Source organism: Perognathus longimembris, chromosome 18 (genome assembly GCF_023159225.1).
Source record: "Perognathus longimembris pacificus isolate PPM17 chromosome 18, ASM2315922v1, whole genome shotgun sequence".
NCBI lineage: Eukaryota > Metazoa > Chordata > Mammalia > Rodentia > Heteromyidae > Perognathus > Perognathus longimembris.
In genome coordinates this window covers 11,405,283-11,427,774 of record NC_063178.1, presented here as the reverse complement: position 1 = coordinate 11,427,774, position 22,492 = coordinate 11,405,283, and the positions used below count along the sequence as shown (strand labels likewise).

Genomic DNA, 22,492 nt, shown 5'->3' with positions numbered 1-22,492 from the left:
TAGCAATTACATTTAATTGCCCTGTCTCTTTATCTACCTATCCTGTCTTAGCACCACTAGAACCTGAGAATTGAAGGGAGGTGGCTCCCAGAAGTGGGGTCTGGTGAACCCTAAGGGAACTTGGAGACAGGAGCAGGGAGGGGCCGAGAGCAAAGCCATACACTTGAGAGGCGCTTCATGCGGACAAAAGTCCGGGTCCAAGGGTGTAGGGTTGTCGACTAGCTGCAGCTCAGTGAACAATCTACAGGACTGGAGTGGAGTCGGCGGTACAGCATGTTTGTGGAGGACCTGAGAGGTGTGGAGGTGTGTGTGTGTGTGTGTGTGTGTGTGTAGCAGGTGTGGAGGTGTGTGGGTGTGGGTGTAGCAGGTGTGGAGGTGTGTGTGTGTGTGTGTGTGTGTAGCAGGTGTGGAGGTGTGTGGGTGTGGGTGTAGCACTCTAGCCCCAGTGGTTGCAGGAGCAGTTTGTTCTGGGGACACCAGCTGGCTGCTGACGGCCAGGGTGACTTCCTAGTTCTGTGGAGCTCCATGGAAGGTCCCCTCTCTGCCAGGGTTAATCCCACCCCTCTTCCTGAGACTGGGGCACCTTTCATAAGGTGATGGCATCCCGATTTGCATCTCAAGCCTGGAGCTCCGATCTAAAGCTCAACTCAAACCTCAAACTAGCTTGCTTCCAGTAACTCCCCTGTCCATGGATGGCCTTACTACACCAGGCCAGTCCCGATGCTCCTTCCTACACATCAACTCACATCACCTTCCCAGACCATAAGCCCTCGGGATGCTTTTCAGGTCAAGTACCATATGCTGGAATCACGCCTGGCATAGCTGGTGTAATGCCCTCTTAACTAAAAATGTGATCTTCTTGTCCCTTTGGGGGTAGGTATCCTCCAACAATGTAGCAGAGCTAAAGCTACTTCTTAGTGTGACACAAATCTTCATATGGTACCCCTGACCTTTGCTATATTACCTTCCCTCACCCACCCCATTTTTTTTAAACAAAACTAACTTTTTTTGGCTTAAAAACAAACACATCACTTCTTGCATGGCTTTTTGGGCAAGACCAAGTGAAAAACAAAAGGAAAGAAGGAAAGAAAACCCTCAATGTTCAAAACGCACAATTAATTGAAAAGGTGGGGGTGGGGCTAAAGGTACTTTGTCTCCCCTTTTCCCCACTCGGGTACTTGGTGATTGTGTGTACCCGAATCTTCTTTCCAAGAGATTCACAAGCAACTCCCGGGGTTGCCAACCACAGGGTGCCGCTGCTCTTCTGAATGTCTCACGGAGCACATCCATTCACAAAGTTATTGTGGGGTGTGGCGAGAGGACACAAAGACAGGAGAAGACTTCGCCCATCTGGCATCACCAGAGATTCCAAAGAGGGCCGTCCGCGAAGCGTGCCCAGCAGATAAAACCCAGTTCCGTTACCCCCAAACACATCCCCGTACCCCCACATTCACTGTAGAAGTCCCGACCCACTTAAAAAAAAAGTTAAGATCAAGAAAGTTAGACCCATCTCGCTCATTTCCACGGAAATCCCTGCAAGATGTGGAGTGGAAGCATTTTATTTATTTATTTATTTTGGTCTTTGTGTGCACCGACCGACAATGCATAAAAAAACTTAGAAGATAACACCACAAAACACAAACCTTATTTCAGGAGGTGAGGCTGCGTCACCAAGGTCCATGCAAGCAGACACGGGATTGGGTTGCATGTTCGCTGCGAGGTGCGGGGGGTGGGGGTGGGGGGGAACAAATCCGTGCAACCGAGGCACCTTCCAGCCTTCCCTCGCCCTCCTCCCGAGACCTTCCTACCCGCGGTCCCCAAGGCGCAGGAAGCGAGCTTTGCAGGGCAGTTGGCGGCACGTGGCACCCGGGCTCCCCGTGCGGCGCCGGGCCCGGCTGGATGGACAATGGGTGGGGAGAGACGCCGGGACTCGCTCGGCCTCCAGCGCGCACCCAGCGCGCCGTTGATTTTCAAATCTCCCCTTGGCAGCCGCGGCTGCTTGCTCTCCCCCCCCTCCACCCTCCCCTCCCCGCTCCCCCTCCAATCCAACTGCAAATCCTTTTCCTTTGCAGATCGCTTTCCTGGGTCTTTTTTTTTTTTTTTGTCTCCCAGCACCTTGCGCTCGGGGAGCTGGTACCGAGCGAGTCCCGCAGGCGATGCGCGGTGCCGGCCCGGCACGAGGGCACAAAACCCTCCCCGGCGGGCCGAGGGGCTGGACGGGGCGGGAGGTTGGGGGGGGGGGGAGTCGGGGGCCCGGGCGCCCAGGGCTGCTGCCGCCGCCGCCGCTGCTGCCAATGCAACTCTCAACTTTTTGAAATCAATCCCCCCCCCACTCTCTCTCTCTCTTTTTTTTTCATCATGCAACGGATGCCACGGCTCCCCGGGTTTGCAGCCCCCCCACCCCTCCCCCGAGACCAATCATTGCCGCGCTCGGGCCTGCACGGCGCCCCCGCCCCCTTCCCGGGCCGCACGCAGCCGCCCCGCCGCGCCGGCCGCGGCTCGCCGCCTCTTAAAGGGAGGTGGCCGGCCTTCGAGGCCCCTGACGCCGACCCGGCGGGACCGCGGCGGCCCGGCTCCCGGAGGGCCGCGCCCAGCCCAGGCCCAGCCCGGCCTCCGCCCGCCCGCCCAGCCCGGAGCGGCATTTTTTTATTCAGGCGACGCTGAAGGGAGCCCGGCGCGCCCGGTGCATTGTGGGAGCGCCGCGGCCCGTGTTCGGGAGGAGGCGGAGGGCGCAAAGCGAGCCGGTAAGCGGCGGGCCTGGCGAGGGGGGGGGGGGCGGGGGGCGAGACGCCAGGCTTAAAGGGGAATATCGGTCCGCAGGCCCGCGGCGGCCGTTGCAAATCCCCCTCCGGGCCGCCCGGAACGGCCGGCGAGCCGCGCCCGGGAGGCCTCTCCAGCCCTGCCCGGAGAGGGGCAGAGCCGGGGCTTGGTGGGGCCGCTTTAAAAAGAAGCGCCGCCCGCGCCGCCGCCGCCGCCGCCGCCGCCGCGCGAGCCCGGGCAGGAGGAGGAGGAGGAGGAGGCGGGGGGCGGGCGGCGGCGGCCACGCAGGGGTTAATCTTTTCGCCCGCCGACATTTTTGCGCGGCGAAGGCGAAGGCGAAGGCGGAGGAGAGGAGGAGGAGGCCGGCGCTCGCGCGCGCGCGCGCGCGCGGCGGCCGGAGCAGCGCGGTGTCCCGGGCGCGGGGCCTCGGGCCTCCCCGCCCCCCGCCGGCCCCCCTCGCGGGGATCCGGGCCTGCGGGCCGCGCGCGCTCCGCGTCGTCACCGGGGGCGGGGTGGGGGTGGGGGGTGGAGGATGGCGCGGCGGGCCGACCGACCGACCCCGCTCAGCCCCGGGCCGGGCCGGGCCGCCGAGCCAGCGGGAGCGCCACAAAGAGCGCCGCGCGGCCCGGGCCCCGCGCTGCCTTCAGAGGCGGCCGCCCGGAGACTTAAGGTGTCCCCGGGTGGCCCGGAGGGCGGGCGGCTCCGGATGGGAGAACGCCGGGGCCCCGCGGTGCGCCCGGGGGGCGGGGGGCCTGGCGGGTCGGTAGGTACCGCACTGGGGACCGGGGCCGCCGCCGCGCCCCGCCGCCCTCGGATCCCGAAACCGCCTCGTGCCCGGGGAGCACGGGGTTAAAGCGTCACCTTTCCGTGCCCATGCCATTGTTTTAAAGGTGCAAACACGTGGCTGCGGGGTCCGGGGATGCCTCGAACCCTCGGGTCTCCCCACGCCTCCCCCACCTCCCCTCCGTCATCCCGAGCACCCCCCCCCCCAAAATAAATGTCAGTTTCGTGTTCTTCCCAAGTATGGGTGTGAGTCTGTGACTTGTCTGTCTCTTTCCACAAGTGCTGCGCGCCTTGGGGATGGAAGGGGTTCTGGCGCCAGCCTCCCCCCCCCCCCCAATCAGGTTGAGAAGGAAGCTGCTTCCCAAAATTGTCCTCCCCGCCTTTTTTTGGGGTGGGGGAGGAGGTGTCCGGAAGGAACTAGGGATTGGAGTTGGAAAAAGACCTGGATCGACCTGGGTGGGTCCCATGATCTGTGCTGTCGTAGCGGCCCAGGTGTTAAATGCATGGCTGTTTGAAGGAAAGAGTTTGCTCTTTTTGTTCTGCTTTTTTTGCCCCCCACCCCCAGGCGAAGCGTGTTGTCTGTATTTTCCCGCTGAAATCGTGGCTCATCCCCAAAACATGTTTGTAGGGAGGCGGTTTGGATCGCGGCCCAAACTACAGCTTTGTTGAAATTTATGTTAAATGAGCGGCAATGTGCTTCCCAGGGGAGGGGAAAAAAAACTCTGTAAATGGGAATTATGTCCTTAATCATAAATGTTTATAGGGAAAACTGACCCTAAAACTTGGGGTGCCTGTAACTCTATGCCCAATAAAGTATCAATCTGGAGGTTTGTAAACCCCAGGAACACATGTTGGGTTTGGCTTTATTCAGGAGGCTTCAGACTTAGAAAAGCTTTGTTCCCAAAGCTTCACACCTCCCCACCCCCAGTGGTAGCCTGTACTCTTTAAGTGCTAGTGATTTGTATGATTTAATTGATTGTTTTAGTTGGGTACTGACATGCTAATGAGCAGTGGCATACTTGGTGGATGATGTGTGCACTGGCTTGTTGGCGGGATGTTTGCTTTCTAGGAAACCATGGCAGAACTTTACAAGTGCTCCTTGAAGAACACAGACCTTTTTTTTTTTTTTTTTTGATGTACATCTAAGCAGTTATTTTTAAGTTGTGTCTTTTGCTAAGGCTTCCTGTTAGTTTTGGATTGTGTTGGGTGCTGGCTCAAAAGGAAACATGTTTTATTTCTAAAATTGGGATTAAGCATCTTGAATTTCATCAGTTGCATTTTTATAAATGTTCCTGTCCGCAGTTTCTGTTAGACCTTTTTTTTCTGGGTGGGATAACAAGAGGTATGTTTGTTTGTTTTAGAAAAGCCACTTTAAGACTTATTTTTCTGTTGTTGTTGTCAGTTGTGGAGCTTGAACTCAAAGCCTGGGCACCGTCCCTGAGCTCTTTGGCTCGGTGCTAGCATTCTACCACTTTGAGCCATAGCTCCGCCTCCCGTTTTCTGGTGGTTAATTGGAGAATAAAAACCTCATGGACCTTCTTGCCCAGGCTGGCTTTGAACTATGGTCCTCAGATCTCAATCTCCCAAGTAGCTAGGATTATAGGCGTGAGGCCTTCTAAAGCACAGTGCTTTACAAGGAGACAAGTGGAGTGATATGCACGGCTGTCCTGAGAACTGCACTCTACTCCCCCGAGACTCTGTTCACGATGTAAGTGATGTTTGCAAGCATGCTGACCCTAGTGGCCACCATTGTAGCCACACTTCAGATGTGGATCTTCTGTAGATACCTTGATAACCCTGTTTTAGATGATTGATTCTGGGCCAACCATTACCACCATGAACAAATTGCTATGTCTCCATAGCAAAGAGAGTTTGGTCATTTCTGCCCTTGTCAGGGCTGTGCATTGCTTGGTCCTCAAGTACCACTTCAGAGTCTTTTAATGTGTCTTTGTGTTTCGCTGGTGTCCAGGTGGATCCCAGAGCCCAGCTGACCTTGAGGGAGGGGAGGGGCTGAACGCTGAGAAGTGTGGGCCCCAGAACCATGTCTACGCGGGAGTCCTTTAACCCGGAAAGTTATGAATTGGACAAGAGCTTCCGGTTAACCAGATTTACTGAACTCAAGGGCACCGGCTGCAAAGTGCCCCAGGATGTCCTGCAGAAATTATTGGAGTCCTTACAAGAGAACCACTTCCAAGAGGATGAGCAGTTTCTGGGAGCTGTTATGCCGAGGCTAGGTATGTAAACTATTGTTTCTTTGATAATCTACCATCCTAAAGTCAACCAGCCTTATCTTCCCATGTGGCCTTAACCCTTAGCAGTGACAGAGGGACTGGTGCCAACCAGGGAAGATCAGGGAAGGCAGGTAGACTACAAAGACCACTAGTGTTGTCACACGAAGCTTTTGAGAAACAAATGAACAACACAAGCCCCCTCATGTGTATTCGTGCAATCACTAGAAGTAGCCAGACCCCAGGCCTGACAAGCAAATGAACACAGAAAGGTGCAAAAATGGTGTGTATCTCTGTGGCCAAAAACGCCTGAGGAATCCCAACATAGTCATGTAACCAGTCAGCTCTTTGCACGTTACTAGTTCAACCTCCCAGTCTATAAGATAGGACAGTACTGTCAGATTGTGCCTAGTGTAAATGTGCATATGTATATACTCGTGTATGTATGTCTCTTAATTGTTTTCTTAATTGAGTGCCATATTTTCTGGTGTTGAGGATAAACTGAAACAGCTTTTCAAGAGTATATACTTACTAGCCTAGATGTATCCTAACTATCTAAATTAAAATAAGGCTTAGAAAGTGTTGTACCTATTGTGTGGTAGTATTTAGGAGCTGTTGGGTATGGGTCATTGACAGTGGAGGCTACAACTGCTCTGTGGTACTTAGGAACTGAGGTGTGGATCACGATAGTGTTGGGGGTAAACTTATTTTGTGTAACATAGGGGCTGTAAGGTGTGGGTCATTGGTGGTAGAAGCATACCTGTTGGGGTAGTTAGAGGCTGTCAAAGAAAGGTCACTGATGGGAGAGTACACCTATTGTATGGTAATTAGGGGCTACTGGGTGTGGGTCATTGGTGGAGGGTACAACCTGTATTATATGGTACTTAGCTATTGGATGTGCATCATTGATGGTGGAGGGTACGCCTGTTGTATGGTACCTGGGGATTGTCGGGCGTGCATCCTAGGTGGTGGCAGGTACACCTCTCCTGTGGTGCTTACAGGCTGTTGGGTGTGGATCAGGGATGGTGGAGGGGACACTGTTGTGTAGTACTTGGTGGCTGCTGTTGTAAGGAAACTCAGTCATGGAGAAACAGAGAAGCCACTACTTACAAGGTGTCTTTCTTGGAGAGCTGGAGGACTCCTGATGGACAAAGATCAGCAGCCCTGAAGGCAGCTAGCACAAAGCTTACTACATATAGGCCAAAAACACATAAGATGTGTGGAATAAACCTAAGGAAAGTGTTGAACATAAGGAAGACAAACCAGATAAGGCCACTTAACCCTAATAGGAAAGCAAACCATCTAGGAAAACAATGGGGAGATCAAGGGCCAATTATCTAGGGGAAAGCTGAGACCCAGTCGCCTTATGACATTCTCAGGTATGCCTCATGGGTGGTAGAGAATGCGTGGGTTGTTCTTCCCTAGGAAGGCTTGCAGTCTTGGAGAAAGCATACAATTTCCCGAAGCGAGCAGGAGGTTCTCAGTCTGGTGTTTAGACTGCATGGCACCTTCTGTGGTCCTTGGGAACTTAAGAGAGGTTTATAAACCAAAAGCTGTAACTAGAAATATGATGCCATCCACGAGTAATTACAGCAGTCACATCTTTAAAAAGAAGCAATCAAGTGAAATTAATTGTGAAATATTTTCTGTACATCAACACATACAAAATACCTTTCAGCCAGGTGTCAGTAGCTCATGTTTGTAATCCCAGCTGCCCAGGAGGCTGAGGTCTGAGGGTTGTGGTTAGACACTCTCCCAGGCAACAAAGTCGGTAAGACTCTTAGCTCCAGTTGAACACCCAAAACAGACAGAAGTAGACAGTGGCTCAAGTGGTAGAGTGCTAGCTTTGAGCAACAAACTCAGACAGATACAGTGCCCAGGCCCTGAGTTTAAGCCCAGAACTGACACCAACAAGAAAAAGAAAACAGTGGGCTGGGAATATGGCCTAGTGGCAAGAGAGCTTGCCTCGTATACATGAAGCCCTGGGTTCAATTCCCCAGTACCACATATATGGAAAATGGCCAGAAGTGGCGCTGTGGCTCAAGTGGCAGAGTGCTAGCCTTGAGCAAAAGGAAGCCAGGGACAGTGCTCAGGCCCTGAGTCCAAGGCCCAGGACTGGCAAAAAAAAAAAAAAAGAAAACAGAAATACCAGCATATATAAAACATGAATTAGATGTGGAGGTTTTTGATCTGTTAATGGTCTGATGTCTTTACAGTTACAACACACCTCAGTTTGGAACAGCTGTATTGAAAGAACTCTGGAGTCCCTGTAGGCCAGTGGCTCTGTAGGGACAGCACAACCCCGGCAGATGGTGTGGTCTCAGTTATGAACACTGTGAACCTGAATGCTGTGAGCCTAGGAACATACTCACTATTCATCAGTTACTCTGTTGCAAGAATTGGCTAGGAAAGAAAGAAAATGCCAAACAGTTAAGTGGGGTGTCACACAGCTACAATTCCAGCACTTGGGAGGCTCTAAAGGATGGAGAGATTGGTGTCTCCAAACAAAATAAATTAAATCTTTACAAGGCAAATGTTCAAATTTGAGTTCACCCAAATTAGAAACATTAAAAGTTAGTATCGGGGCTGGGAATATGGCCTAGTGGTAGAGTGCTTGCCTTGTATACATGAAGCCCTGGGTTCAATTCCCCAGCACCACATATACACAAAAAAGTCAGAAGTGGCGCTGTGGCTCAAGTGGCAGAGCGCTAGCCTTGAGCAAAAAGAAGCCAAGGACAGTGCTCAGGCCCTGAGTTCAAGGCCCAGGACTGGCCAAAAAAACAAAAGTATCCTAAACAACAAACAAAAGCTAAGCTCACCTCTGGCTGTTTTCCAGAGTGAATAAATAGTATGGTCAGAATAGCCAGGGAGAAGTTTCACTTTGGGGAGACAAGTTCAAGTGTGGCTCACACTCTGTTTCTGTGCAGATAGAGAGCACTGTTGCATGAAATTTGTGAAGCTGCTCACCTGTGCTGTTGAGATGAATTATCATACACTTTGTTGTGCCATAATTAGCATACCGATGAAAAAACTGAGCCTCTGTTCATTGTCAGCAGTTTGAGACTTACCATTTGTTGAAGTCTCTTCCCTAGGTGGATCTTCCAGAAGTTTCTGTTTTGCTATCTAGTTGAGAAAAATGAGCTTGTCAATTTACTTTTCTTTTGTGCTTGTACCAGGGCTTGAACTCAGCATCTCCTGCTTTCTCTTGACTCTTTCACTCAAGACTAGAGCTCTACCACTTGAGCCACATCTCCACTTCCAGCTTCTTGCTGGTTAATTGGAGAAGAGTCTCACAGATGTCCTACTGGGGCTGGTTTTGAACCGTGATCCTCAGATCTCAGCCTCCTGAGTAGCTAGGGTTACAGGTGTGAGCTGCTGGCGCCCGGCAACCAGCACATTTTTGCTTTGCTCTTCTACCCTAAGCTAATTGTTTCGTGTTTATTTCAGTCATGCTTCTTGATAGGAAACACGTGGGCAGTGTGGAGTTTACATATGTGTCTTACACAGAAATTGTCTGGAATGTTGATTATGCAGAATCCAATGGTTTCTCCTTTTACTTTCCATGCTGATCCCCTCGGCGCTCCCAGGCATTGGAATGGATACCTGCGTCATTCCTTTGAGGCACGGTGGTCTCTCCTTGGTTCAAACCACAGATTACATTTATCCAATTGTAGATGACCCTTACATGATGGTAAGTTTGACCTGCTGTGTTTTTATAACTAACGTTCACGTGGTGTGTGCTAGGGCTGGGTTTTCCTGGGGGCTTCTGGTTTCTGTTTTTGCTGTCTCCCAGACAGTACCCCAGCCCTACATCTCGGCAGGAGAGCAGAAAAGTCTCCTGCCTGATCTGATTGCTCCTCTGTGCAGAGCACTTACTGTCTCAGAAGAGTGCTGTGGACTGATGGTACTTTTGGCTTTCTTGTAACTTTCTTTTATGGGCTGTTTTTGGTTTTTAGAGACTTTGGTGGGGTGTGTGTGTGTGTGTGTGTGTGTGTCAATCCTGAGGCTTGAAATCAGGGGCTGTGTGCTAATCCCTGAACTTCTTTGCTCTAGGCTAGTACTCTTCCACTTGAGCCACAGCTCCACTTCCAGTTTACGGGCTTTCCTGCCCGGGCTGCCTTCAAACTGTGCTCCTCAGATCTCACCACCTGTGTTTTAGGCTAGAGATGTTGCTGTATTCTGTGATAGGACTAATTCTAAATGCTTCCTTTCAGAAGTAAGGGGACTTAGCATCTCCTCACAGTTTTTGCACATCTCTTCTCATAAACGTTACAATGAGTTGACTGCGACCTACCGAGCCTTCTGGGTGCCCACCCCTGCTGTGTTACCCGCCACTGTGTGTGATGGGTATCTGACCTCTGAGCTACATAAAGTTCCTAGCCATTGGCCATGTACCTTGGAGCACTATTTCCCAATTCTTCGCGTGTGCTTGCAGCCACCAAACCCCTTAATCTATTCAGCCTAAATCCATTTCTTCACCAACCAAGAGAGGCAGCAAAGAGGCAGTGCGCGTGCCCTACTTGCTGCAAAATGCCCAGTGTCCTTCCTGCCTGGCTCATGGCCTTGAGGAAGAAAGATGCAAGCTGTTCACCTCTCGGTGCCCACCAATAGTAAACATGTGACTAGGAACCAGTACTCTCTCCTCCCCCCACCTGCTCCCTCCTGCCCAGTTCTTCATAGGCGGACAGGTGAGCCACAACTCGAATGCTTTACCTGACCAGGTAGTAGTTAAAGCCAGAACTCATCCTCTCTCCAGCATGTATTACAAAAGCACTGGAGAGTGACCAGTTCATCCCTGCACCCTGGCCAGTCATCGGCATCTCATGGCTCAGGCTGCTTGCCGGACGGACGTTGATGGGGCATGGCGATGCCCAAGCTGGATCTGCAGAGGGCTGTGTGTTTGTTAGGAACCCACAGGAGCATCAGTGAGACACCCAGAGGGCCTGATAAGACTGCTTTGGAGTTTCAGTATTTATCCTGAAGTCACAAGAAAAACTTGTCATTTTCTCTGTAAAAAAATTCAGTAATTTAGACAGTTGCAACTTCCATTTTAAAAAAATAGACTACAGTAATAAAAAGTACTACCATGTTGCTATTGAATGCTATGTAAGTTTCTCATGATATAGTTTGCTGGGAAAATTTTTTTTCAGAATCTGACTTTAGGCCTGCATATTTAGTTATTCTGTTTTTTGTTTCTCAATATGATTTCCTGCTTATTTCTTATGAGCTTTAAAAATGTTATTTTTAAAAGAAGCTGTAAGAATGTCTGGGTCCAAGTACATAAAAGTCATCTCCTTTTTGTTGGTTGTGGGGCTTGAACTCAGGGCCTGGGTGCTGTCCCTGAGCTCTTTTGATCTACGCTGGTGCTCTACCACTTTGAGCCATAGCTCCACTTGCAGCTTTTGAGTGGTTAATTGGAGATAAGAGTCTCGTGGGGACTTTCCTGCCCCAGCTGGCTTTAACCACAACCCTCAGATCTCAGCCTCCTGAGTAGTTAGGATGACAGGCGTCAGCGAGTCAGCATTTTTGTAGACTCCATTTGGATAGACCATCAGTTCCAGTCCAGCTTCTCTTCTGACTTTCCCCTTCACACTCCCCGAGCTGAGTAACTAGACTTCTGCTACTCCTTGTGTGGGGAGGGGGGAAGTGGAGCACTTTCTTTGTTCTCAGGAGGGGTACCAAGTGGGAATGGTGACGGGTATGTGCTATGGGTGTGTGACCCCCCGCCGATCCCCACACCAGGAGCTGCCTTTCCTGGAAAGTACTGGTGTTTTCTGTAGCGGTTCGGTGCTTATTTCTGCAGTTGGAAAGTCCCTGCTTGTCCTTTCTCACGTCTCCCCTCTCTTCCTAGGGCAGGATAGCATGCGCCAACGTCCTCAGCGACCTCTATGCCATGGGGGTCACCGAGTGTGACAATATGCTGATGCTCCTTGGAGTCAGTAACAAAATGACGGACAGGGTGAGTAGGAGGCCCGTGCGTGCTGTCCTGGTAGTGTTGTTTGACCTGGTGAGACCTCTTTTCCTGTACTGAGCGTGAGGAGCCCCCGCCTCGCTGTGTGGCTTCCAGTATTCCTTCCGGCTGTCCACTTCGGGTATTTATCAGGGCATTAAAATGAGTGGCCACCTCAGCTTTCTATTGCTACCACTTGCGTTCCTCCTTGTCTTCTAGGTAGATCGAAAGCTAGACATTTTTGTGTGTTTGGTTTAATAAAGTTTAGGCCATGATAATTGTAACCTAGTGCCAGACGGGTCAGTCCAGGACGTGCAGGGCTGAGAGCGAGGCGCCTTCCTTGTTGATGGCTGGGAGTCACTAACGCAGCCTGCGGCCCTCCGTGCTCGCGCTCACTTCTGCCAGCATCTGCTCTGTCTGTCCTGACCAGCTCTTCTTTGAACCAGAGACGAAATCCTGTTTAGTTTTGACAGATACTTGTTTTTATCCCCTTTCTATTCTCAATAAAACCATGTGCCTTGCTTTATAATAGACCCTTTCTCTATCCGGGCAGTGCCAGCATGTGCTCTGGTCATCTGTACCCCATGGTCTCAGCAAGGGCTTTGTGGTGTGCATTATCATCATAGTAGGCCTCAGCAGACCTCAGCCCTGCTTGGTAACGCAGTACATGTACTGTACTCGGTACTCCTGCCTGGGCTTCCTTCCTTCACGAAGGTGCCCAGCACTGGAAGCCGGCTGCTCGATGATGTATTCCCTCGCTTTCGTTACACCCTGCCCTGGCTGTCAGCTTTCAGAATGTCCTTAGGAGTTTGTGATCCTTTTATAAGTATGGGACCCAGCTTCTTGGGTTTTCAACAGAATTATTTAACTTTTCATTTGTGTCCTTTTAAACCCTAGGAAAGAGATAAAGTCATACCCCTAATTATACAGGGTTTTAAAGACGCGGCAGAGGAAGCAGGAACGTCAGTAACAGGTGGCCAAACAGTGTTAAACCCCTGGATTGTTCTAGGAGGAGTGGCCACCACCGTCTGCCAGCCCAATGAATTTATCATGTAAGTTGGTTCCTCTCGTTCTTTCTGTCTTTAGAAACATGTACATACAAGTGTTACTGGCTCACACACACCCACTGAAAGTATAAAGGCAGTGTTTGATTCCTGGTACTGAGTGCAGTAGACCCCAGAGTCAGTTTTAGAACATTTTGCTTTATCTCACAAGAAACCCATTCCTCACTCCTGCCCTATGTTACTGGATTGTAGCATATGTCAGTACTTCAGCCCTGTGGATTTTAGATGTATCTTTTTGTTGTTGTTGTTGTTGTTGTTGTTGTTTTCCAGGCTGGATCTGACTGTGTAGCCCAGACTGACCCTGAAATCCTGATCCTCCTGTCTCAGCCTCCTAGGTACACGTCAACTTGCCTGTCTCAATCTTAGACATTTACACAAGATACAGTTCACCTAATGATATCTCACAGCACATACTTGAGCATTTGTCCAGTATAAGGTTGCACAGCCTTGGCCCCCCATTCAGTTCCCAGAATGTCTCCTCCTCCTCCTCCATGCTTATCCATCACTTCCAGCTCCCTTCACCCCGCAGGTCACTCGCCTGCTAATCTGTAGGCCTTTCTTTGCCTTTGGAGACATTTTACATAAGGGCGTCCTGCAACACACTTGGCATTTTGTCTCTGGCTTCTTCCTTTAACATGTTTTCATGTTGTAGCATAAATCTGAAACGCTTTCTTTTAGCAGTGATTCTGCATTGAACACTCCCTGTGTGTGTTTGTGCAGAGTCATTGTTCCAGATCCCCGCTAGAAGTGATTTTTTATTGTGGCTTCGTGTGTGCGTGCGTGCCCATGCGTGTGTACATATGCCAGTACAGGGGCACCCTCTCGTTCTGCTCGTAACTGGTGCTCTGCTACTTGAGCCATGCATGCCTCGCTTCCGGCGTTTTGTTGGTTAATTAGAGATTCGAGTCTCAGATTTGTGTGTCCAGGCTGGCTTACCATGCCTGGCTGTTGTGGTGTTTGGTTATAGCCATCCTAGTGGATGCGAGGTGGTCTGCTTTTGTGGGTTTTATTTGCATTTTCTTTTCTTTTTTTTGGCCAGTCCTGGGCCTTGGACTCAGGGCCTGAGCACTGTCCCTGGCTTCTTCCCGCTCAAGGCTAGCACTCTGCCACTTGAGCCACAGTGCCGCTGCTGGCCGTTTTCTGTATATGTGGTGCTGGGGAATCGAACCTAGGGCCTCGTGTATCCGAGGCAGGCACTCTTGCCACTAGGCTATATCCCCAGCCCCTGCATTTTCTTGATGACGATCAGTTGAACATTTTTTTTCATGTGGTTTTTGGCCATTTCTATTTCTTTAGACAACTATCTCAAGACAAGTTAGCGCTTTCTGTGTGTGATGTCTTGCTAGAAAAGCCGCACTGTCAGATTTCCTGAAGGCAGCTTAGTTTTTAAATGGACACTGTGGGTGCTGTGTTTGCTGGTCCAGAATTCCAGAGGTGTGGGAATGAATCTGTAGTTCAGAAGCGCTGGCCTGGCCCTGGGGCCCAGGGCCTGCCTCAGCGCCCTCTTTACCAGTCTTGTATTAACCAGGATGCCATCGACACTTACACCAGGCACTTTAGTGAGTGATTGCAGTAGCACAGATCATTAGGCATGGTGAATCTTAGGAAATTTCTGGATCAGGTCAGGTGATATGTCTGGATAATTCTGAGAGCTGTCATGGAAGCTCCACCACAGTGAGTGAGTGAGTTGGCTTCCCTCGCCCTCTCCAGTATCAGACAGACTTCCAGGTCTTTGCTGTTCTGCTTGGTGGTCTCCACCGTAGAGAGAGAGAGAGAGAGAGTGTGTGTGTGTGTGTACTGGTATGGAGGCTTGAGTCAGGGCCTCAGCCTCTTGCTTGACTAGCACTCTTCCACTTGAGCCACACCCCCATTCTGGCATTTTGCTGGTTAACTGGAGGTAGAGTCTCTTGGGCTTTTCTGTCTGGACTGGCTTTGAACCGTGATCGTCAGATATCAGCTTCCTGAGTAGCTTGTCTTTTAACCTTACTCTTAGGATTAAGGTTGAGAATATTTTTGCTTGTCAATTTGTTTTTTGTGCCAGTAGTAGGTATTGAACTCAGGGCCTCACATTCTTGCTCAGCTTTTTTTTTAAGTTGAACATACTTTTCAGATACTTCATACCTCTTTCCTATTTTCTAAGTGATGGAGGCTGTTTTAGGGACACTATAAGATGAACGAGCCTGAAGAAATTATTACATTTAATCAAATTGTTCATAAAAGTATGCCCGTGGTGGGTGCGCATGTCTGCACGTGTGTCCATATGCATGCAAATGTGTGTGCATATGTTCGTGTTGGCTCTGGAGCTTGGACTCGGCCTTGTGTTCTCATTCAGCTTTTTCTGCTCACAGCTCGCACTGTGCAATGTGAGCCATACCTCTCTAGTCTGGTGTTCTGCTGGTTAATTGGAGCTAGTGTGTTTTGGGCTTTTCTGTGTGGGCTGGCTTTGAACAGTGATTCTCAGGTCTCAACCTCCAGAATAGCTAGGATTGGAGACCGAGTCACCGTCATCTTATCCCCATAGTTTCATCATACTTACATTGAAATAAACTCATAAGCACATAACCAATGAAGTGGAAGAACTTGCCAGCCTTCAAATAAGGCTGAGCCTGCTATGAGGAGGTCTTGTTTTTTGTTTTTGTTTGCAAATTCTACAGTGTTGCAGAATTATATGGTGCAAAGCTGACATTGGACACACATATATTATGGGTTGGCTTAGGGGCTAGGGCTTGGTTTCTGAAGTCTGTGCCCTGTCTTGCGTTTGCACTGAGTACAAGGAGATAGGCTGAATGTGTAGATGCTCTCTTGACTTGAGGTGAGAAGGCCTGAGTGCTAGACTTGTGTCCTGGTACAGAAGATACAAGTATAGAAGCCATTCTCAGTCTGTTTCGTCACAGGGTACCTTTTATTTTTTGTCTTCTGTCATTAAGACAAGGACCACTTAGTCCTTCCCCCACCAGATAGGGAACTTTTCTTAGCCTGAAACCTGAGTGAAGAAACAAAACATGGACCAACCAAATCCTGTAACCCAAAATAATTGCTCCCGAGTCTCTACGATGTACATAGTCATAAAGCAGTAGCCTTGGAGAAGTCTTGTTGCCTTGGGTCGTTTTGAGCACTCACATGGGGCCTGCTGGAACCTCTGGGTGTTCCATGATTTGCTTCTTTGCACATTTTGGTGGTGGTGAAGGTAGAGACAGGGCCTTGCTCTGTAGCCCAGGCTAGCCTCAAACTCAGGATCCTCCCGCCTCAGCTTCCCCGGATGCTGGGATTACAAACGTGCACACCATGTCCAGCTGCATTCTTAAAGAACTCTGCAGATAATTCATTCCTACGTTGAAGCCCGTGGACACTTGCATTTTGCCAAGTAGGAGGGTACCCAGCAGCATCCGGTGTGAGCACACGGTGATCGTTGGCTTAAATTTAAGTAACGGCATTTCCTGACTCGAACATCCTCTTTTTCTTTGCTTCAGGCCAGATAACGCAGTGCCGGGGGACGTGCTGGTGCTGACCAAGCCCCTGGGGACGCAGGTCGCCGTGGCTGTGCACCAGTGGCTGGATATCGTGAGTAAAGCGCTGCTTGTGTGGACGGCTGGCGTTCAGAGTTGGGGTGGAGTGTGTGAGAGGGTTTGGAAGATGAATTTCTTTGGTTTTTGATGTACTGAGTACGTGAGGTGGGTAAGCCCCAAGCTTGACTCGAGAAATTTTCTGTAAGGAACTAGGAGACAGGGGTCTACTTATTGCATCTACTTATTGGGTGCTGACATAGCTTTGTCTTTTGCGTCTTAAACGCCTCTGAAAACCATGAGGAGGGCTGGAGGTGAGACTCGGGGGCCTGCTTAGCAAGTGCAAGGCAAAATGTGATGTTTGTCATATAAATGACATGTTTTCACTTGAGTTTGGGGTTGTTGCTTGGTTTTGCCTTCAGACTGATGAGTAACTAATATCAGGTAAGTGTGAAATCTCTCACACAATGTATCTTCATTAGGAAACTTTCACACATTTTGCCACTGCGTTTTGATCATACTTCAGACTTTTAAATTTTTCTTTTTTGGCCAGTCCTGGGGCTTGGACTCGGCCTGAGCACTGTCCCTGGCTTCTTTTTGCTCAAGGCTAGCACTCTGCCACTTGAGCCACAGCGCCACTTCTAGCCATTTTCTGTATATGTGGTGCTGGGGAATTGAACCCAGGGCCTCATGTATACAAGGCAAGCACTCTTGCCACTAGGCCATATCCCCAGCCCCCAGACTTTAAAATTTTTTAAATTTATTTTTGTGCCAGTTCTGGGCTTGAACTCGGGGCTGGGCACTGTTTCCTGAGCCATTTTTGCTCAAGGCTGGCACTCTACCACTTGAGCCACAGCTTCATTTCTGGCTTTTTTTTTTTTTTTTTTTTTGGAGTAGCTTATTGAAGATAAGAGTCTCACAAACTTCCTGCCTGGAAAATCTCAGATCTCAGCCTCCTGAGTTGCTAGGGTTACAGCTATGAGCTACTGGCACCTGGCTTCAGATTTTTTTCTTAACATAGCAACTCAAAGGTTGATTAGGTTGTGTCATGTCTTTACATGGTGTTGTTTTAGTTTCTGTAACTCTGATACTAGCAGTTAACTCTTTATTAAGAAGAATAATCCATAATTTTTTGTTACTCACCAGATGAATCTTTCCTTGATGGGACAGAGGAAGGAATTCTCTGCCACAGACATGTTATTTGCCCAGCTTGGAATCCCTTCCAGGGTGGCTCACAGACGTCTGTCCAGCATAACAACCAGGCCTGCCCAGTCTGGCAAGGGAGCTAGGAGCAGGCGAGGGGGTAGGGAGAGTTTTTCTGCTCTCTCCACCTCTGCTTAACACATCTTAACTTAAAAAAGTGTTTTCAAAATGCTCAGAACTTACAAAAGCAAGTTCCAAATGCTGTGTAACAGTACAGTCTTGGGTTTTGTGAATGGTCTGTCAGTACTGGCACTTGAACTCAGTACTATGTTCTCATTTGACTTTTTTGCTTAAGGCTAGTGCTCTATCACTTAAGCCATACCTCCGCTTCCAGCTCTTTGCTGGTTAACTAGAAATGAGAGTTTCAAGAGCTTTTCTGCCTGGGCTGGCTTTAAACCTCTCAGATCTCAGCCTCCTATGTAGATAGGATTACAGATATGAGCCACCAGTGCCCTGCCAGAGTGCTTTTTATAAAATCTAGAAATCACCAAGAATGTGTTGTTTTGAAGTCTGTATTATGAGAAAGGCAGGGAATAGTAAGTCCAGACTTGAGAATAGTTGTTTATTCTGGGAGACGGGTACCATGGTAAATAGATGGCCGATGTTCCTAATGTTGAGTTACTGCACTGGGTGCTGGATATTGAATTTTGTTACTTTTATGGTGCTGGGAATCAAACAGCCTGGCATATGGTAGGCAAGCTCTAACAGTGAGCCATGCCCCCAGTTCCTTGGATATTCCTGCTAACGGGCAGCAAGCTAAAGCCTTGGGTTCACAGTCTTTTTTTTTTTTTTTTTAACTGCCTACAAGGTGTCCCTGTGCCCTGCTAGGTTTGCATGTCCCGTGAACTACAGTGTTTGATGAGAGAACTGTGTGGTGAACAAAGAAGATAGCATGAAGTTAAGTCTGATAGACACTTAAGACACACAGACAAGCCAAGAATTAGCACTGTTCATTTTCTGTACAAATGAATAAACAACTGACACCATTAGCCCTGGAGGCAGGAGTGTAGCCAAACGGTGCAGCGCATGCTTAGCATACAGGCAGCCTCAGATTTATTCTCACCACAGAAAGAAAACAAACACAACTCTACACGAGATGGCTAGGTGACAAACTGCTCTTTTTGCCAGTGGCTAGAAGGAAAGATTAATTACATTTCTCCCTCTTTTTCACCTATGTTTCTGCTATTAGCCTGAAAAATGGAATAAAATTAAGCTGGTGGTCACCCAAGAAGATGTGGAGTTGGCATATCAGGAGGCAATGATGAACATGGCCCGGCTCAACAGGACAGGTATGGGGCGGGGGCGGGCTGGGCACAGGCATTTTAGGCTTAGGAGGCCACATAGTCTCGGCTGGATGTTACTGCTTTCTCTCTACACGTGTTTGATTGCTAGGTTTGGCTGGTGACTACAGGCCATCTTTCTCTTGGCACTGGTTTGCCTCCCATCAGTCACCCATGGGAATCTAGAGTCTTGAGGTCCTTCGTTTATGGTGACGGCCCTTCCAGTTGTCCAACTTCACGGTGTTGTGTGAGTGACACCCAACTGTAGACACTGGTCCATTTTGAATAGTGACCATTTGCCAGTGTGATCAGGGCCTGCCTGCGTCGTGCTGGGTACCTCAGGGGTGCAGTGCTCAGCCTGCTGCGGTGCCTGCACTGTGCTTGCAAGATTGTGTGTGTTCTGCACATCTTTCACCTTAAGGTAGTTTGAATTTAGCATTATCACCGCCGTATTGTGCACTGAGGAGCATTTATGCTTGCTGTGTTCACAGGAGGAAAAGTGTTGAGATTTATATGGGGGTGGGGGGAGGGTGCGCTGCCTCAACTTCAGAGCTCGGAAGGCTGAGGTAGAAGGATCGAGGCTTCAGGTCTAGTATGGGCTACATAGCAAGGCCCTACCTCAAAAGTAAATAAGTAAATAAAAACTCAAAAGCAAGTGAAGAAGTGAAGTTTTCAGACAGGAGCCTCTTGAGTTCAAGTCGGCACAACTTCGTGCTGGCTTCCGATGGCTTTGGTGACACTGTCGTTTTCGTGATTCCTGACAAATGGGGGAATTTGAAAGCCATGAGATAACGGTCATCCATCTGCCCTCTCAGCCGCAGGCCTCATGCACACGTTCAATGCCCACGCAGCCACAGACATCACAGGCTTCGGGATTTTGGGCCACGCACAGAACCTGGCGAAGCAGCAGCGGAACGAGGTGTCCTTTGTGATCCACAACCTTCCTGTGCTGGCCAAGATGGCCGCCGTGAGCAAGGCCTGTGGGAACATGTTTGGCCTCATGCACGGGACCTGCCCAGAGACATCAGGTAGGAGGCCCCCAGGTGCGCGGGGCTGTGTCCATGAGTGTGCTCCACTTTCTGGGAGGGCCGTCCATGAGTGTGACCCGTAGCCACCATTTTGAGTTAAACGCGCGCATGTTCTCCATGTGGCCATATGGTAGTGCTGTGGGTTACACAAATCATTACCCAGCTTTCACTGGGAACATAAAAGTGTCTAAAACCCTTTTAAGACTAAAATGGTATCTTGGGCTTTAAAATGCTGTTTCTCTTTACCACAACTCCTTTCATTCACCTTTTATTTGTTTGGTTTTGATTTTGTTGTCAGTCCTGGGTCTTAGACTCAGGTCCTGAGCACTGTCCCTGGCTTCTCTTTGCTCAAGGCTAGCACTCTGCCACTTGAGCCACAGAGCCACTTCTGGCTTTTTCTATATATGTGGTGCCGAGGAATGGAACCCAGGGCTTCATGTATAGGAGACGAGCACTTTACCACTAGGCCATATTCCCAGCCCTTTCATTCACCTTTTAGCTCTCCCTATTTATATAATTTTAACTATTTTAGTTTCTCTCATTTCTATTTCCTTTCCTTTATAACTGCTTTTGTACCCTGGTGATTTAGAAGCTATACATGCCTAGAGACCTGACTCCCAGGAAACCTACCATCTGGTCTGGAGTGGGTCTGGCTTCCTGCAAGGTTGTGGTACCAGACTGAAGGTGGGGACCACAAAGCCCTTCCCAGCCTTAGCTGCCAAAACCAAAAGCTCCTAGGAAACAATTTTTTTTCCTGTTGACTGGCTGTGTCTGCCACCTAGTGGGCACCAACTGAATTTTTATGTCCTTTTTTCAGAAGTGAGAAGTTTTTGGTGGGCATGGTAGTACCAGCCCATAACTTCAGCACCTGCAAGCCAGAGAAGGGAGGATTTTGAGTTTGAGGCCAGTCTGAGCTATCTACGTAGGGAGACTGTCTCGAAATAAACACAAATTTTTAGCTTTTTACACAAAGTAGAAAATACTGTATGAGTCTTGGTTTTGGTTTTTTCTCCCTGAGTGTTTTTTTTTTTTTCCTCTTTCCCAGGTCTTAAATTTAAAAACAAATAACAGTATGCTTGTTGAGATGAGGAACCCCCAAGGGGAGTCAGATTGAAAGGAATATTTCTCTTCTACTCATAAGTATTTCTCTTAGTTTAGCACAGAACAGTAGCTACCATGTATGTTACTAAGGCTCACACACCTGACTCATGCAGTATTAAATGGTTCAGATAGGTTATTTCCAGATGTTTTGTGATAGTAAGATTTGCCAAGCCAACCACTGGTGACTTACGCCTGTAATCCTCACTGTTCAGGAAGCTGAGATCTGAGGATCATGATTCAAAGCTAGCTAGAGCAGGAAAATCCCTGAGATTCTCTCCAATTAACCAGAAGTAAAGCTATGGTTCAAATAGGAGAGCTTGAGCACAAAAACCCAGGGGCATTGTCCAGTCCCTGAGTTCAAGCTTCAGGACCAGCACACACACACACAAGAAGACTTTGCCAAGAAATTACTTGGTCTAGAGAACTTGAGTTCATGGGAGAGGGATCCTTTTTTTCTGCCAAGGGCTGTTTGGATATCAGTAGTTTGGATATCAATATCATTGGTAGACCATGCATAATTGTCACCTCTAGAATTAGCCAGCTATCTTGGTCAGATATGCATTAACTCACCCCTAATGTGATAGCTGGAACTGCTCTGGACTGAGGCGTGTGGTGTTAGGTGGGGGTGGATGATGTTGCTCCTCACACCTGCTTTTCCAGGTTTGGGCTGGAGGGGGGTTTGGAATTTCAAGTCCTGCCTGCACTGGTCCAGGCAGAAGCAGACCCATCAATTTCCAGGGCCTTTTCAGTCCCTCTCTTGCCTTAGTTGAATGGAAAGAGCAACTTGAACGAGGCCTGGTTGACCTTCCTCTGTTGGGAAGCAGTTTGGGAGAAGCCCGGGGCTGTTCTCTGCATGTGGCCGCTCATGCTGAGTCTTTTCCTTTGTCAGGAGGCCTTCTGATCTGCTTACCACGTGAGCAAGCAGCTCGGTTCTGTGCGGAGATAAATCCCCCAAATACGGCGAAGGCCACCAAGCATGGATTATTGGGATTGTAGAGAAGGGTAACCGCACGGCCAGAATCATAGACAAGCCCCGGATCATCGAAGTCGCAGTGGCCACTCAGAACGTGAACCCCACGCCTGGTGCCACCTCCTAATCTAGACAGTAAGAGCTACTTGGTTGTGTTTTTTAATAGATCTATTTCCTTTATCATCACTTCAATTAAAGACTTACGAACAGCAAAAATGTCATTGTGTCTACACATCTGGTGACCTTAGATGGGTTTGTGAGTGGATGCAATTAATAAGATGAAATCCATGGCCTTCTCTCCTGTTACATTAACTGCAGACGCACCCAATCTTGAGGCAGCTTCTGAGTTGAGAATTATATTGTTATCCAATACTGTTGATTCATTTTGAATCTTTAGACACGTATCTCTGCCGCATAGGCTCTTTCTCAAGGTGCTTCCCCACAGCACAGACACTACGAGAGTAGTGCCACATAGCAGTCTGTGTCTCTTCCCTTCATGTGTATTTATCATATCAGTCTGTTTTTCAGTGTCTCGGATGGTATTCTGGAAGGAACTGGGAAGCTCCATGGTGGCCTCCTGTAGTCCGAGGTTGCATGGTTCCTTTGATCTTTGATTCTGACC

The 22,492-nt window shown here is 49.2% G+C and overlaps 1 protein-coding gene across 1 annotated transcript; it reads left to right on the top strand.

The window, feature by feature from the left end:
* The first annotated feature begins 2,641 nt into the window (after positions 1-2,641).
* On the top strand, positions 2,642-22,031 carry Sephs1 (selenophosphate synthetase 1). The gene is given in 10 exon segments (XM_048367578.1): positions 2,642-2,744; positions 5,513-5,777; positions 9,359-9,462; positions 11,623-11,730; positions 12,619-12,773; positions 16,256-16,346; positions 18,681-18,780; positions 19,587-19,799; positions 21,790-21,840; positions 21,843-22,031. Coding segments are annotated over 9 exon segments (1,170 nt in total). The 5' UTR covers positions 2,642-2,744; positions 5,513-5,584; the 3' UTR covers positions 21,998-22,031.
* Positions 22,032-22,492: the final 461 nt, after the last annotated feature.